Genomic DNA, 17,058 nt, shown 5'->3' on the forward strand with positions numbered 1-17,058 from the left:
TCCAGCTGCTACCATCCAGAAAATGGTACTGAAGCATAGCAGCCAGGACCAACAGGCTCCAGGACAGCTTCTTCCACCAGGCCAACAGAAAGATTATTTCACGCTGATACCATTGTATTTCTATGCTACATTGACTGTCCTGTTGTACATACTATTTATTATAAATTACTATAAATTGCACATTTAAACGGAGACGTAACGTAATGATTTTTACTCCTCATGTATGTGAAGGATGTAAGTGATAAAGTCAATTCAACTCAATTCTCACCAGCCCATCGCCTCAGTCTGATTCCCCTCCTCCTTCCCTTTCTTCCATGGCTCATTCTATCAAATTCCTCTTTCTTCAGTTCTTTAGCTCTTCCACCTCCCAGATTCTCACATCAAACCCCCCTCCCTTCCTACCCAGCCACCCCCCCCGTCACCTTTCACCTACTCCTCTCCTCCTCTCAACCTTCTCAACTGGCTTCTTTCCAGTCCGGCTGAAGGGTCCCGACCTGAAACGTCGGACTGTTCATTCCCCTCCTGACACACTGAGTCCCTCCGGCAATCTTGTGCGCACTCCTCCAAAAGCGTGGCACTCCCTCAGTCCTGATTTATACTTCTGCGTCAGCTCGACGCCGTAGGTACTGCGTTGCCGCGAACCCTACGCAGAGCCGATGCGGAACCCTATGCCGAAGCCTGACGTGCACCTCTCCCAAAATGTAACTACGCGTCGCAGCAACGCAGACAGCAACAACTGTGATTGGTCTGCTTGGTAGCATCGCATTTCCTCCTACGCTGCAATAGCTTCCCATTGGGCGACTAAAGGGCAGGGAAGGAACTCTGGCTCCATGAAACTTTACAGACCTCTGAAATTATGAAGGACACATTTCGCTTTTACAAAAAAAGACGCTTGCTTCTTGTTTACCCCAAGAAAGACTACCATGACCATGAAGCCATGGCCTTGCACAGGCAGGTGTGTGCGCATGCGTGACGTGCGCGAATTGCAGAGTGACGCACAAGTATAAATGCTCACAACGTGCGTCAGTGGCTTGCGAAGCTTACCGCATCAAGGTAACGCAGAAGTATAAATCAGCCTTTAGTCCTGCGCTGGACCACTGGCAGAGATAGTTGTGCTCGAGTGCCACACTGCGCCTTTGAACCTCTGCCCACCTCACAAGAAGTGTGGGAGGGGGAAGAATTTAAAAAAAGCTCTATAGTTGGCCGCAACTGGTAGTACCAGAGGGAACACCCCAGAGGGCAGTTTAATCCAACCTGTATCAGCCATGCTGGCTTCACTTCAGTTCTGTCACTTGGACATGTTATCGGAAGATCCAGGCAGGAGAATTAATAGACCACAACATGGGCGCCATTGTGTTTTATTGGTATTTATTGCCAGCAAAACCATCACTCTCTAGAGATCCATCACTGGTTCTAATCAGTCTCAACATCAGAGTTCGTGGTGAGCGGTCACAATGGAAATCAGCTCTATTCGACTCACAAGAAGGAAGGTGCAGCTGAAATAAAGCCAAAACATCGTGCGGAGCAGTGCCGGAAATGATAATGATTCGTGCTACTCGTCGATAATCGGGTTAACCTTCAGTCCCTCAATACAACTGCCCCCACAACCCACCTCCTCCCCGGTTAACTTCCATTGCTCTCCTCTGGTCTGCCCATCCAGTTCCCATGGAAACCGATCACTCTCGGTGACCTCAGTCCAGTTGAGGGGTGAGATGGAGTCGGCAGTCCTGATCCCTACCGAAACCTCAGAGGCGACTGGAGTGTGTGTATGTGTGTGTGTGTGTGTGTGTGTGTGTGTGTGTGTGTGTGTGTGTGTGTGTGGTGGGGGGTGGGGGAGATCCTTATCGAGCTCTCTGTACACAGACTGGAAAATGAGCCATGGGATCTCTTGATCTTTAAGTTCACCGAGGCGCACGGTAAGCAACGCAACTCAAGATTCTGGAGTAAATTGACCCAGTAACCCTAACTTTCCCACTTACTGAGAGTCCCTTGATAAACACAGACTCAATCCTCTCAAGCAACCTCTCTTAGCATCATACAGAGAGTCCTAAACAAAGAAACAGGCCCTTCTGCCCTCTGAGTACATACTAACCCCTTGAGCATTCATTTACACTAACCCTACATTAATTCCATTTTATTCACTTACTTATACTAGGCTGACCTGGTTCACTGTGGAGATGCAAATACAACAGACAACAGTGGAGATCAGGATCTCTGAAGAGTGACCCAGATGTGATCCTCCACCCCCACATTGCTGGGATACACTGCCCAGCAATTCTCTGATTTAATCCTAACCTAATCACAGGACAATTTACAATGACCAATTAACCAACTACCAACTTTGGACTGTGTGAGGAAACTGGAGCACCCAGAGGGAAACATACAAACTCCTTGTGGGCAGTGGCGGGAATTGAACCCAGGTCACCTGTACTGTAAACCGTTGTGCTAACCACCATGCTACCGTGCTGCCTGGTGAGGGAACTGTGATGTAGATGGGGTAATGAACAGATTAACTTCCCCTCCAGCCGTCCAACGAGAGGACAAAGGGGCAGCTTTGTGCAGGGAGGGGTGTTGTTCCATCGCCCGGCTCCCGTAACGGCTCCATCCAAATCATCTTCTCTCATATTCCTCCACCTCACCTGTCAGCTCCCCCCAATTCTTCCACCCACTAGCTCATTAACCAGCCAACCTGCACATCGCTGGAAGGAATTGGAGCACCCAGGAGTGACCCACGTGGTCACAGGGGGAGCATGCAAACTCCACCCAGACAGTGCCCGAGGTCTGGATTGAACCTGGGTCTCCTGAGGCTGCAAGGCAGTGGTGCCAGCTGTGCCAGCTTGCTGTCCCTGTTCGACACAAACTGGGAGGCAGGGGCTGAACGGCAACCAAGTCCCACAAAATTGTCGTGGGACGAAGTGGCTGGATCCCTGGTCCCATAAAGTGCCTGAATTCCTGGTCGAATAAAGTGCCTAAATCCCTGTGAATCCCTGGTCCCATCAGACAACAGGAAAAGCAATTGCTTCAAAGTCCAGGTGAGCTGCGGCAGGACTGGCTCAGGGCAGCTGGTGACCCCAGGCCCAATTCCCCCCGGAATTCAGACAAGTTATATTGGGAACATCCAGGCGAAGGAGGGAAGATAGATAAACCTCAGAGAATTGGAATTTTGACTAGATGGATAGAGGTGGATGGAGGCAATAAAGAGTTGATTAACCTGGTGAGGCCTGTTGTCCCGGGAAGGTCATTCGACAGGAAAACTCAAGACAGTATGGTCTGACCCCCGCCCCGCAAAATGGAATACAGACACACAAGACTGCAGATGCCAGAATCTAGAGTGCAAACAAAAATGCAGGAGAAACTCAGCAGACCAGGCAGCATCTGTGGAGGGGAATGGGCAATGGACGTTTCGGGTCGAGACCATTTACCTTGTATGAGAAATAGAGGGGGAGGTTAGTTAAAGTCTGTCCCGAGCCTTTGTGGCCCATCAGGCCGGAGTTTATGCCGGTTTCCGTGGCGTGAAGCGACTGAGAGTACGAGACTGCCCCCCCCCCCCCCGGATAGGATGCCGGTCTTTCGCGAGTTTGACCCCCAGCATTTTGCCGGTACCCATTCGCAGCTGGGTGGACTGGAGCGTTGTGTGGTTAAGTACCTTGCTCAGGGACACAACACGCTGCCCCGGCTGGGGCTCGAACCCACGACCCGCAGGTCGCTAGTCCAACGCCCTAACCACTAGCCACACGCCACACGAGGGGGAGGTGGACAGTACATAAAGGTAAGGGGAGGGGGTGGGGTGATTCAGGTAAGAAGGGTGAGAGGCAGATGGAGGAAGGAAGAGTGGACATAGTGACAGAGGCTGGGAGGTAACAAGGGGCTGAAGATGATGGAATCTGATCGGGAAGGGAAGGTATGGAATCAAGGAAGGGAGATGGGAACAGTGCAGGACCAATAGGAGGAGGGGTCAGGCGATAGACGAATGCAGCAGAGGGTGGAGAGGAAATAGGCAGGGCGATGGGGCCTGGGGTGAGCGAATTGGAGACATTGTACAGGAAATTATTTTATACCCTGTGGCCTGGTATCTGAACACGAGGGTGACTCCCTCTGGTCAAACCCCCAATTTGAATGTAATAATGAGAAACAACTCCTGAAAAATGAATCTCTCTAACACCAGAAAGCCAAAGTAAAAGAAATGGAAAATCTCAGCAAGTCAGCCAGCATCTGTGGAGAAAGGAATCTTTAACATTACACGGTTTGGGACCCTTAACCACTCAATCAGTTCTGATGAAGGGTCCCAGGCCTGAACCATTAACTGTTTCTCTTTCCATGGGAAATGTTGCTATTGTGTTTTGCTCCTGCGAAGGGAGAGGAAGAAGAAACAGACTTTCGGCTGCGGGATGCTAAAGAAGTGTGGTACTACGCAAGCAGATTTCCTGATTCTGCTAAGATTTTGGCAGGTTTAGGGATGGTCTGATTTCGGGTTGATTAAGGGATTCAATGGGGTAAGTGGATGGAAACTATTTCTGCTTGAACAAAATCCTTGGAATGGGGTCATTCAACTGAGAAAGGGCTTCATGCACGGACAAATAGAAACCAGCAGATCGTTATCCCTAAAGTTGCAGGGGCCAGAAAGGACAGACTGAAAGTTTCACAGTGCTGGGATACGCACATCACTCTTTGACAATGAGGACCAGGACAGGGAGATGAAGACATCTTTCGACCACCATCTCATGTCTGGTCTGGTGGGGCTCAAAGACCAACTCCTGGTCCAATGCTTCCAGGCAGCAGGAGAGCCACCTTAAAGTTGAAACGAACCCTCCACCGGGAAACAAAGTAGGTTCTGCCTTAATTAAGTAGAATTTATTAGCCTTGGGGCCTATTCGGAAGAGCCGGCAGGAGCAATATGGTTAAAGATGAGAGATAAAGCCATTCTCACACCCCCTTCCCTAGCCTATAGCTTTGTGTTATATATAATCCTTTTTTTAAACCATAACCTGTAAAGTCTATTACAATACACAACTCACAAATCACATATTCTCCCCACAATTAATTTTGTGTCGATTTGCTGTTTAAAAAGTCCTGTTGATGGAGGAGCCAGTCTTTCAGACCTTCAGATCCCAACCTGCTCCCAGTGCCTGCCCGCTGCCTCAGGAGTCGATGATCTGCCCAGACCAGGTCTCGTGCTTGGTTCCCGGGGCCAGGTGGGTGATGACCACCTCGACGGCCTGGAACTTTATGTTCTTGGGCGGGACGGCGCACACCTTGTACGTGACTTCGTCTCCTTCCACCGGCACGTACTCCCCCTCGATGCTGAGGACAGAAAAGGGGAAGAGTTAGTGTCAGCGCGTTCAGCCCTGAGGTAATCGGCGGGGTGGTGAGGGGGGGGCGGGGGCACGAGGAGCTGGGTTACTCAAAGCCAGATGAATCCTGATGCGAAATCAAGAACTTAGAAGCAGCAATAGTCCATCTGGACCTCCAAGCCTACCTCACCTTCCAGCATGATTAATACTACAAGTAAGAAGTATGCTCACAACTAAAAGTTTCGTAAACTTCCTGCACTTTCTTCATACTCACTGTAAAGGATGAGAAAGGAGGAGGAGAAAGTTCATCTGACCCAAGGAATTTCCCAGCTCCTCCTTCCACTGATGACCGTTCTTCCTCTCAGCCCTCTCCAGCGCTGACAGCCTCAAGAAGGCGTCATCTATCAAGGATCATCACCATCTTGCTACTACCTTTGGGCAGGGGGTACAGAAACCTGAAGTTCCACACCACCAACTTCAGGCACGGCTACTTCTCGACAACCAGCGGGTTCTTGGACCAACCTGTTCCGGACGGTCCTGACGAAGGGTCTCGGCCCCAAAATGGCGACTCTATTCTTTCACATAGATGCTGCCTGGCCTGCTGAGTTCCTCCAGCATCTCGTGTGTGTGTGTGTGTGTTGCTTTGGCGTGCCGTTGAAGACGTACGGAGCCAGAGTGGAGAGCACCCTGACTGGTTACGTCACGGCCTGGTATGGGAACTCCAAACCTCAGGAACACAGGAGGCTGCAGAATGTGATGGACTCGGCAAGTTCCATCATGGGCACAGTCTTCTCCACCATGAGGACATCCTCAAGAGGGGATTCCTCAGGAAGGCAACATCCATCATTACGGACACACACTTGCTCTGGCCAGGCCCTCTTTTCAATGCTGTCATCAGGCAGGAGATACAGGAGCCTGAGGACCAGCACCTCAACATTTCAACAGAAACCTCTTTCCCATTGCCAGCAGAGTCCTGAACTTACCTGAATATCCCTAACACTGACTTGGAAACATTTCTTTTTCTCCTCCTCACTAGTTGGTTATTATCTATTTTGTTGCTTATTTTGTGCACAATTAATTTGAGTTTACGTTATCATACATCTGTCCTCATCCTCACTGCAAAAAGCTAATCTTCATAGCATGTGTGCCTCAGGTACGTCTGCCTGTGGAAGTGGCAAATTTACACTTGAACTTCCCGGCTCCCACCCGACGTGCATCAGCCCGCGAGCGCTCTGCTTTGATGATGCCGTTTCATTCTGAAGAGACACTGTGACCACTCACTCAGAGATGTGCACAAAGATATCCTCCTTCCCGTCCGAGGGGGTGATGAACCCATGACCCTGTGACCTGGAGAAGCACTTGCACTTGCCCTTGGAGATGGGGCCAAGAGTTGCCCGGGCGGAGCTGGAAGAGGAGAAACAGGGTGGTAAACTCAGACAAGCGCACAGAACAATGCCATCCAGATCACTGAGAGACAAACATACAGATAAAGGTTACAGTTGACCACAGCGGAGCAGGCCATTCGGCCCAATGGACCAATGCTAGCTCCTTTGACGGTCAACCCAATAATTCCCTCTTCCCTGCACATTCCCCAGATCTGCAACATTTTGCCCTTCCAAGTACTTTTCCATTTGCCTTCTGAAGGAAGTTAATAAAGGTGGGAGCAGGAGTCAGATACGGTCCGTGGAAGTGGAGTCGTAGGTAGACAGGGTGATGAAGAAGGCTTTTGGCACACTGGCCCTCACTGTGCATAGAACTGGGATGTTATGTTGCAGATGTACAATATGGGGGTGAGGCTCCACGTGGAATATTATGCTCAGTTTTGGTCACCTTGCTTTAGGAAGGATGTCTCTAAGGTGGGGAGTGTAAAGATTTACAAGGATGTTGTCAGGACTAAAGGAACTGAGTTATAGAGGGGGTTGAGCATGTTTACTTATTGGAGAATAGGAGGCTGAGCGTGATCTTATACAGTACTGTGCAAAAAAAAGTCTTCGTAGATAGATTGGATGCCTAAGACTTGCACAGTACTGAATTTGTCAACATGGAGCGCAGAGCGAGTTTGTAAATCTGGTGGGAGCAAAGGATCTTGGGAATGATGAGGGTGGCGCCATGGGAGGGGCATGGGACAGGTGGCAGAGAAGGGATGCCAGAGGCGGGGGTTTGGGGGTGCAGGTGCAGACACACCCAGCTCTGAGACTCCAGGCAAGGTCATTTGATTCCAAACAACTGATTTATTGATCATTATAGAATGTCTCTCTGGTGCTTCCCGCTCCCTCCCGCTCTTCCTAACCATGGTTCCCCTCTCCCTGCCCCCTTCCCACTCTCAGTCCACAATAAAGACCCATATCGGAATCAGGTTTATCATCACTCATAAATGCTATGAAATTTGATTTTTTTTTGGCATCAACAGTACAGTGCAATACATAAAATTACTACAGTTCTGTGCAAAAGTCTGAGGCACAAGGATATAGCCAGGGTACAGATAGGGTGAATGCAGACAGCCATTTTCCCAGGGTGGGGAATCAGGAACTAGAAGGCACAGGTTTAATGTGAGACTGAAAAGATGTAATAGAAAGCTGAGCAGGTACTTTTTCACCAGTGGGTGAACAGTATCTGGACAGTACATGAGGTGCCAGAGGAAATGGTTGAGGCAGTTACATTAACAATATTTAAAAGGTATATGAAGAGGTACATGGATAGGATAGGTTTTGAGGGATATGGGCCAAACGTGGGCAAATGGACTAGGTTAGATAAGAGAGAGGGGGAGAAGGGGAAAGAGAGGGGACCAGGGAGAAAGAAGGGATGGGGAGAGAGACCAAGCATTCAGTGAGGTCATTATCTGAACTCTGAGCTCATTTTGCCTCAGTGTTGACGAGGAGTGGGAACAGATTGACAGTGCTGGTGACCCAGCCTCCTCAACTCTGGTGGGTCAATGCTTCAATAGAAGGAATCCCTCCTCAGCCCATCTGAGGTGAATCTGCCAGCTCTAGAAACCCCCACAGTGGGTAACATCCTCAGAAGCATCGACCCTCGTAAGTCAGCAGAGGATCTTCTGCTTCGATAAGATCAATACCAATCCTTCACCAGAGAGTAAAGCCTGCCCTAAATAAAGAGGCTCAGGTGTATGCAGACCTCCAGATGTGGAGTAAGACTGCACGGGATAGGCCAATCAGCCCACACTGTCTGTGCTAGCCACTGTGGACTTAACTACACTAATACATTGCAGCAGTCCAAAAGTTGAGTCAGGCCTCATTTGGAGTATTTCTGGTCTCCGCATTACTGGGGGGGGGGGATGTGGAGGATTTGGAAGAGCTCAGATGAGGTTCACCAGGATGTTGTCTGGATTAGAGAGCATTAGCAATAAGGGAAAATGGGACAAACATTAACTGTTTTCATTGGAGGTTATGGGGAGGCCTGACAGAAGTATATAGAATTATAGAAAGGCATAAATACACCTGCAACAACTTACTGGTACCACCTTAGCGTAGTGGTTAGCACAACGGTTTACAGTGCGGGTGCCCCAGGTTCAATTCCCACCACTGCCTGTAAGGAGTTTGTACATTCTTCCCAGTCATTGTAAATTGTCCTGTGATTAGGCTAGGATTAAATTGGGTGGTGGGGCTCGAAGGGTCTCAATAGATAAATAAAGTAACCAACTGAGCTACAAACTGTACGGGATGTGGGAGGAAACCGGAACTCCCAGAGGAAATGTGCAAACTTCACGCAGATTTGATGACCCGTTTGACCCAAACCCCTCCAGGATCTGGTGAGAATGTGATCGTTATTAATCTCACAGGAAGCCTTTCCTCTGCCGTGACAGAGCGGAAATACTTACGCAGAGTAGGTACGGGTGCGTTTGGTGGGGAGAGGACTGGGCAGGTCCCCCAGGAGAGAGTTGTTGCGCTCCCAAGTTTTGGGACTGTCACGGCAGTAGAGTAAAGGAGGGGACACCTGTGCTCGAGGCAAGTGAGGTGGCTGTGAGGGTGATGTCTCGCTCTGCTCTGACGACATGGTGCTTTAAGCGGATTTCTGTCTGTAAAACAAAAGGAGGCAGTGTTAGAATCCCACTTGATCTGTTTTCTCTGCTTGCTTGTCCCGCAGACACACAGTGGGAAGAAATTTAACTTCCTTGCACTTCTCTTCCAGAGGTGGCCACCAGGAGGCGCAATTGCCCCACTCAGAAAACTGCAGATGCCGGAAAACCGAAATAAACTGCCAGAAATAACTCAGCAAAAAAATAAGAATATAGTATATCAGTGCATGAGTAGAACATCTGGCCCATTGAGCCTGCTCCACCATGCAATAAGATCGTGGCTGATCTGACGTGGACTCAACTCCATCTGCTGACTTTTCCCCATAAACTTTAATTCCCTTTTACTGTGCTAGAATCTATCTGACTGTGTCTTAGATCTATTTAATGAGGTAGCCTGTACTGTTCCTGGGGCAGGGAATTCCACACATTCCCTAGACGGTGGGAAAAAGCAAAGCAGTTCCTCCTCCTCTTCTTCCTAAATCTACTCCCCGAATCTTGAGGCTGCGTTCCCAAGTTCCGATCGAAGTAAGCGGAACTGTTGAAAGTTGGCGACATGAAACAGTAACTGTTTTGTTATTTCTAAAGATGCTCCCTGACCTGCTGAGTGTTTCCAATATTCTTTGTTTTTATTCACTGTGGTCCCAGATTTTCTATAATGCCGTGTTTTTGAGGGTCTTGAGGTCTCACAACAGTTGATATTCAGGTATGTAAAATACTTACCATTATATCAATGAACCACTCCTGGCGAAGCATGGGTAACCATTATTGACCAGTGTGCTCGTGATCCCTTTTCATGGATCAGAATCCGAATCAGGTTTGTTATCACCGATATATGCCCTGAACTTTGTTGTTTTGTGGCAGCAAGATGTAACAAATTACTACAAGTTACAATAAAAATAGATGGAGACAGATAGAGATAAATAGAGAGAGTAAGAGATAGAGAGATAGAGATAGATAGATATAGAGATAGAGACAGAGAGATAGATCTAAACAATAGAATCAATGAAAGACCACACCAACATGAGTGTTGTGCAATAGTGTGCTAAAGACATAAGCTGTTCAAATACAAAAATTAAAAAAATTATAAAAGTAAATAAATAAGCAATAAATATCGAGAACATGAGATGAAGAGTCCTTGAAAGTGAGTCCATAGGTTGTGGGACGTTTCAGTGATGGGGCGAGTGAAATTATTCCCCTTTAGTTCAAGAGCCTGATTGTTGAGGGGTAATAACTGTTCCTGAACCTGTTGGTGTGAGTCCTGAGGCTCCTATACCTTCTTCCTGATGGCAGCAGCGAAGAGACAGCATGTCCCCTAAAACCCTCACTAATTTTTATAGATGCACTGTAGAAAGCATTCTTCTAGGGTGCACCACAACCTGGTATGGAAGTTGTCCTGTCCAAGACTGGAAGAAGCTGCAGAAGATAGTGAACACAGCGCAGCACATCACACAAACCAATCTTCCGTCCTTGGACTCACTTTACACCGCACACTGTCGGAGCAGTGCTGCCAGGATAATCAAGGACACGGCCCACCCAGCCAACACACTTTTCGTTCCTCCTCCCTCCAGGAGAAGGCTGAGGAGATTGAAGACTCGTACGGCCAGATTTGGGAACAGCTTCTTTCCAACTGCGATAAGACTGCTGAACGGATCCTGACCCGGATCTGGGCCGTACCCTCCAAATATCCAGACCTGCCTCTCGGTTTTTTTGCACCACCTTAACTTCCTATTTTTCTATTTTCTATTTATGATTTATAATTTAAATTTTTAATATTTACTAATTTTAACTATTTTTAATATTTAATATTTGTAATCCAGGGAGTGGGAAGCGCAGAATCAAATATCGCTGTGATGATTGTACATTCTAGTATCAATTGTTTGGCGACAATAAAGTATAGAGTCTACGCTGGGTGGTGGGGCCATTGATGATGGGTGCTGCTTTCCTGCTGCAATGCTCTGTCTAGATGTGTTCAGTGGTGGGGCAGGTCTTTGCCCGTGATGGACTGGGCCTAACCACTACTTTTTGTAGGATTTTCTGTTCAAGGGCATTGGCGTTTGCATGCCAGCCTGTGATGCAGCCAGTCAATATACTCTCCACCACACATCCGTAGAAGTTTGTCAGAGTTTTAGAGGTCCTGCCGAGTCTTTGCAGACTCGTAAGGGAGTGGAGGGGCAGGCTGCTGTGCTTTCTTCGTACTTGCATCTTCCCAGAGAAATGGAATTAAAAACCAGAGGGCATAGGTTAAAGGTGAGAGGGGAAACATTTAGAAGAGGCTTGAAGAGCAACTCCTTCACACAAAGGGTGATCTAGTTACGGAGCAAGCTGCTGGAGGACGTGGTTGAGGCAGGTTCAATAACAACATTTAAAAGACACTTGGACAGGGACATGGGGAGGAAAGGTGTGGAGGGATATGAGACAAACAGGGGCAAATAGGACTGGCTGAGATGGGTATCACGCTCGGCACGGACGTTAGGGTTAGGCTGCAGGGCCTGTTGCCGTGTTGTATGTCCCAGAGACTCACAGCTTCAGATTTGGCAGACGAGGTGAGCGGGGCAGACAGTGCTGGCTACATGTCCGTGAGGTTGAGATCCTTCACGTTCTCACCAAGCCCACACTGTCTCTCAACCCCCAGAAGTGAGAGGAATCAGTTCTCCTGTGCCACCACAAGCCCTGGGCTCAAAATCTGTAAAATATGTTGGTAATTATCTCCAGTTATTTCAGGAGTTAGCTCTGGCTGGGTCAATTCCCCGAGGTTTCATTCTTGGCCTCCTGCCTCGAATAATTTGTTTTCTCATTTTCAACATTCTTACATGGAGGATTGGCTGCTGAACCATTCCAGACCTCTCCTCGATACTCTTATTGTCCCAACACCGAACTTCCCTCAAGAATGCATTACAGTGGAGGAGAGTGGGTCTGTGTGGTGGGACCAAGCAAGGGATAGGGGATGGGGCATGGTAGCCTAGTGGTTAGCACAACGGTTTACAGTACAGGAGACCAGAGTTCAATTCCCGCCGCTGCCCGTAATCCCCTGTATCTGCGTGCTCCGGTTTCCTACCACAGTCCAAAGATGGACCAGTTGGTGGGTTAATTGGTCATTGTGATTAGGCTCGGATTAAATTGGGGGATTGCTGAGTGGGACGGTTCAAAGGATCGGAAGGGCCTATCCCATGCTGTATCTCTATAAATAAATAGACAAACCATGTACCTTTACTGAGGAAGGAATGTAAGATGCAAGAATGTAAGTCTTCAGCAAATATTCTCAAAGCAGAGAGAGACTGGGTGTAGGGGAGAGAGGGAGAGAGTAAGTGTAGAGAAAGGAAGAAGAGACACAAAAGACCAGGATGCAGTGAGGAATAGAAAGGGAGGGAGAGTAAGAGAGAGATAGAGAAAAAGAGAGAGTGAGAGAGATAGAGAAAGTCAGAAAAATTAGCTGATGAAATGAGACACAATGTGTGTACGTATGGGAGAGAGAGAGAGAGAATCAGTGAGACACAAAGAACAAGATATAAGAGACTGTTATAAATGCAGAGAACAAACAAATAGAGAGGGAAAATATTAAAGAGGGAGAGAGAACCCAGAGAACAGAACAAAGTGACAGAAACAAAGGAGAATGAGAAACAAAGAAATACTGAGAAAGGACAAAAGGACGAGTGTGATTCAGCTGGTGAAGTGAGGCCAGATTTCTCTCAAGGCTGCGTCTGTTTATTCAAATGTGTGCTGCAGAAGAAATTCTCCGGCCCTCCCCTATCTACGGACTGTTCAACCTCGGCTGCGGCAAATGCCTTTAACCCCTGGAGGTGACACGAAACAGCTGGAGGGAAACAAATGGCAGCAGAGACCCCGGCGGAAGGTCTAGACCAGGGGTACAGAGAGAGTGGCGTGCAGACAGACACAGAGAGGTGCAATTCTCATTAGGGATAGACAGTACACCAGGCAGACCTACATAGATAAACTGACAGACAGACACAGAGAGGTGCAATTGTCATTAGGGATAGATGGTACACCAGGCAGACCTTCGTAGATAAACTGATGGATTGTGGAGGCAGTTTGACAGATACAAGCAGAAATAGCCAGAGAAGGAAAGAGACATAGAGACAAAGAAACGGACACAAGTGAGGGAATTTGGCAAATGTCCAGGCATTCATGTCGACTGAAAGCTATAGGGACAGATAAACACGAAAAAAGTCTGCAGATGTTGGAAATCCAAAGCAACACCCACAAAATGATGGAGGAACCCATTTGAAGTACAGAACAAACCAACAGAAACGTGACGGGAGATACAGGAAGGGGGCAAAGGACGGAGTCAGCCAAATACAGGGGTAGCTGCAGACAAGGAAACGGATGCAAATAAACAGGGAGTGACGTTCAGACTCAGATTCGCTTATCACATCTACATCGCAGACCTACGGTGAAATGCGTCCTTTGCGTTAACAACCAACACGCCCGGGGATGTGCTGGGGGCAGCCTGCGAGTGTCGCTGCATGCTCTGGCGCCAGCGGTGTCCAGCCAGACACAACACAGGCAGCATCAACAGAAACAATACAAGACCACAAGCCTCTTCCCCACTCCTACACACACTCACACACACACACACACACACACACACACACACACACACACTCACACACACACAGACACACACACACACACACACACACTCACACACACACTCACACACACACAGACACACACACACACACATACACACTCACACACACACACACACACACACAGACACACACGCGCACACACACACACACACACACAGACACACACACACACACACACACACACACACTCACACACACACAGACACACACGCACACACACACAGACACACACGCACACACACACACACACATGCACACACGCACACACACTTGCGCGCGCGCGCGCACACACACACACACACACACACACACACACACACACACATACACACACACTCACACACGCACGTGCACACCTCTCCAACCCCAGGGTAGGCCGCCAGTCCTTGGGCCCGGACCCTCAACCTCGGCCACACCAAGCAGCGGTGATGGGGAGAAGTGCTCAAGGGAGACATTTAGGAAGAGGGGAAGAGGAACTTTTAGAGGAGCAAGTATGGAAAGGTTTATAAAGAGACTGTAGTAAGACAGGCAGAAGGAGAGAGATGGAAATAGGGGGGAGAGAGAGGAGATAGAGGGAGGGGGAGATAGGGAGAGGGGAGGGGTAGGGCTGTGGAGGGGGTGGGGGAGGGTAGGGGAGGGAGAGGGAGTAGGAAAGGTATATAGAGATATCAAGGTCCAATTTTAACTTGTCTATAGTAAGACAATGTCAGGTATGTAGTCATGGTCATTAAATCTAGTCATGAAAGAAACCTTGGCTCCTTTGCCTGGGTGTCTGGAGTGCCTGCCTGTACAGGTCATCGGCCTTTTGGTCTCAGAGAGGCCGAGTGAACGTTCAGGGGTCACTGCTGGTGCCATGGTAACCGGGGTCTGTGACTGGTCTGCTATGAATCCCCCAGCTCCATGGGTCCCGACCTGCCTGAGCCCACACGGCTATACGCCAATGACCCCACCCCAGTACGCAGACTTCTATAAAGAGTGTACAGGGTGGAGCTGAAAGATTACTTCCTTTGATTAGAGGATCTGAAACCAAAACCCTTTAAAATGATGTTTCCATTGTAAATACTGTACGTGTGGGCACTTACTGTATGTATGTATACATATTTTATTCCTTATCTATTTTACCCTCTACCTTTATACTTTACAGATTATTCTTTATCATTGTTGAACGTTCTTCTGTGTTACATGTCACAACACTTCATCTTTATAATTGTTGAATGCTGTTTTTTTTTGCATATCACATGACCTGACTAATACACCGTGGAAAATTCCTAATATATGCGAATGCATATGGTGAATAAAGTTGATACTTAATCCATAAAAAGCGTAAACTTTCTTAAAGTTCCATAAATTTTGAGTAAAACAGACTCAGGAGATTCTGTAGATGCTGGAAAATCTGGAGTAACGCACAAGACGCCGGAGGAACTCAGCGGTTCAGGCAGCATCTGTGGAGGAAAATGTACAGCCAGAATTCTGGTTGACCTTTGACTTCTCCCCACAGAGGCTGCCCGACCTGCTGCGTTCCTCCGCCATTTTGTGCGTCAATCTTCAAGAGTCAATTTAGGACTGAGATGAAGAAGAGGATTTCTTTACCTAAACATTATAAATCGTGGAAGATCTCAGAAGGCTCTGAATGAATATCTGAGGTTCACAAAGAGATTTATATTTTGATTTAGAGATACAGCACGGAACAGGCCCTGCTGGCCCAATGAGCTGCAACACCCAGCAGCCCACCGACTTAACGGACAACTTACAATGATCAATTAACCTACCTACCGGTACGTTTGTGGACTGTGGGAGGAAACCGGAACACCGGGAGGATGGCCACACAGTCACAGGGAAAACGTACAAAGTCCTCGCAGACGGTACCAGAATTGAATTCTGAACTCCGGAATGCCAGGAACCATAATAGCATCACACCAAGGGCTACGCTCCTGTGGCATCCACATACAGCACAGAACAGACCCTTCTGCCCATCGAGAGAAAATCAACCATCAATTGCATCACCCTACACCAATCCAATCTTTCTTTATTCTTTAAGATCCTGTTTTTTATGTTCAAGGTTTGGGGTTGGTGGGGTTTTGGAGACTAAAGGAATGGAGGGTTATGGGACTGAATGGTCGAGGGGAGGGCCACAGGATCAGCCAATGAGCCGCCCGGAATGTTTCAGGAGCTGCCGAGCTTCCTTCTTACAAGAGCTGAGGATGAGGTGGGGAAGTCTGGGATCGGATTAGCTGTGGAGACTGGAATCCGGAGCAATGAACAATCTGCTGGAGTAACCCAGTGGGTCGAGCCACCTGATCGGCCATATTTGGTGGAGTAGAATCAAGGGGCCGAATGGTCTTCTCCCGCTCCTATTTCTTTGGATATAGTCAGCCCCAAGGGGTCAGGTGCTGGTGGGTGACTGGTGGGACCAGTGGCTCAACCTCACAGGTATAAGAAGGGAAGGAAATACTTTATACTTTATACTTTATCGTCGCCAAACAATTGGTACTAGAACATACAATCATCCCAGCGATATTTGATTCTGCGCTTCACACTCCCTGGATCACAAATATTAAATATTTAAAATATTAAAAATAGTTAAAATTAGTAAATATTAAAAATTTAAATTATAAATCATAAATAGAAAATAGAAAACTGGAAAGTAAGGTAGTGCAAAAAAACCGAGAGGCAGGTCCGGATATTTGGAGGGTACGGCCCAGATCCGGGTCAGGAGCCATTTAGCAGTCTTATCACAGTTGGAAAGAAGCTGTTCCCAAATCTGGCCGTACGAGTCTTCAAGCTCCTTTTAAAATTGCCTTTTAAACTCACAGGGAGCTTAGGCCATCAACTTTTTGCTGCTGACGTTTCTGTAGCAGGCAATTTCTTTTTTTACAAGGTCAAGTTGCTAGCTCGATGCTGAACCCGTCACGGACGGAAAGCGTGCCTGGGGAGCCGGCTGGATTCGAACCGGGCCACCAGCCGGCCACAGGTGTAGGTGTCGGTTTATTATTGTCACATGCACTGAGATACAGTGAGAAGTTTGTCTTACATACTGATAATACAGACCAGACCATTGCACAGAGCATTGACCGAGAACAAGGTAGACAATAACAATGCAGAATAAAGTGTAAGTGCAGAGCAG

At 48.0% G+C, this 17,058-nt stretch overlaps 1 protein-coding gene across 1 annotated transcript in view; it reads right to left on the reverse strand.

Annotated features, from left to right (window-relative positions):
* Positions 1-1,351: 1,351 nt before the first annotated feature.
* Positions 1,352-17,058, reverse strand: part of csdc2a (cold shock domain containing C2, RNA binding a) — a 61,608-nt gene continuing 45,901 nt past the window's right edge. Inside the window, exons 2-4 of the mRNA XM_072271698.1 lie at positions 9,127-9,324; positions 6,573-6,695; positions 1,352-5,301 (exon numbers count right to left, since the gene is read on the reverse strand). Of these exons, the coding sequence (XP_072127799.1) occupies positions 5,139-5,301; positions 6,573-6,695; positions 9,127-9,302 (462 nt within the window). The 5' untranslated portion in view covers positions 9,303-9,324 and the 3' untranslated portion in view covers positions 1,352-5,138. The remainder of the gene's footprint in view (positions 5,302-6,572; positions 6,696-9,126; positions 9,325-17,058) is intronic.

The sequence above is a fragment of the Mobula birostris genome, chromosome 11 (genome assembly GCF_030028105.1).
Source record: "Mobula birostris isolate sMobBir1 chromosome 11, sMobBir1.hap1, whole genome shotgun sequence".
Lineage (NCBI taxonomy): Eukaryota > Metazoa > Chordata > Chondrichthyes > Myliobatiformes > Myliobatidae > Mobula > Mobula birostris.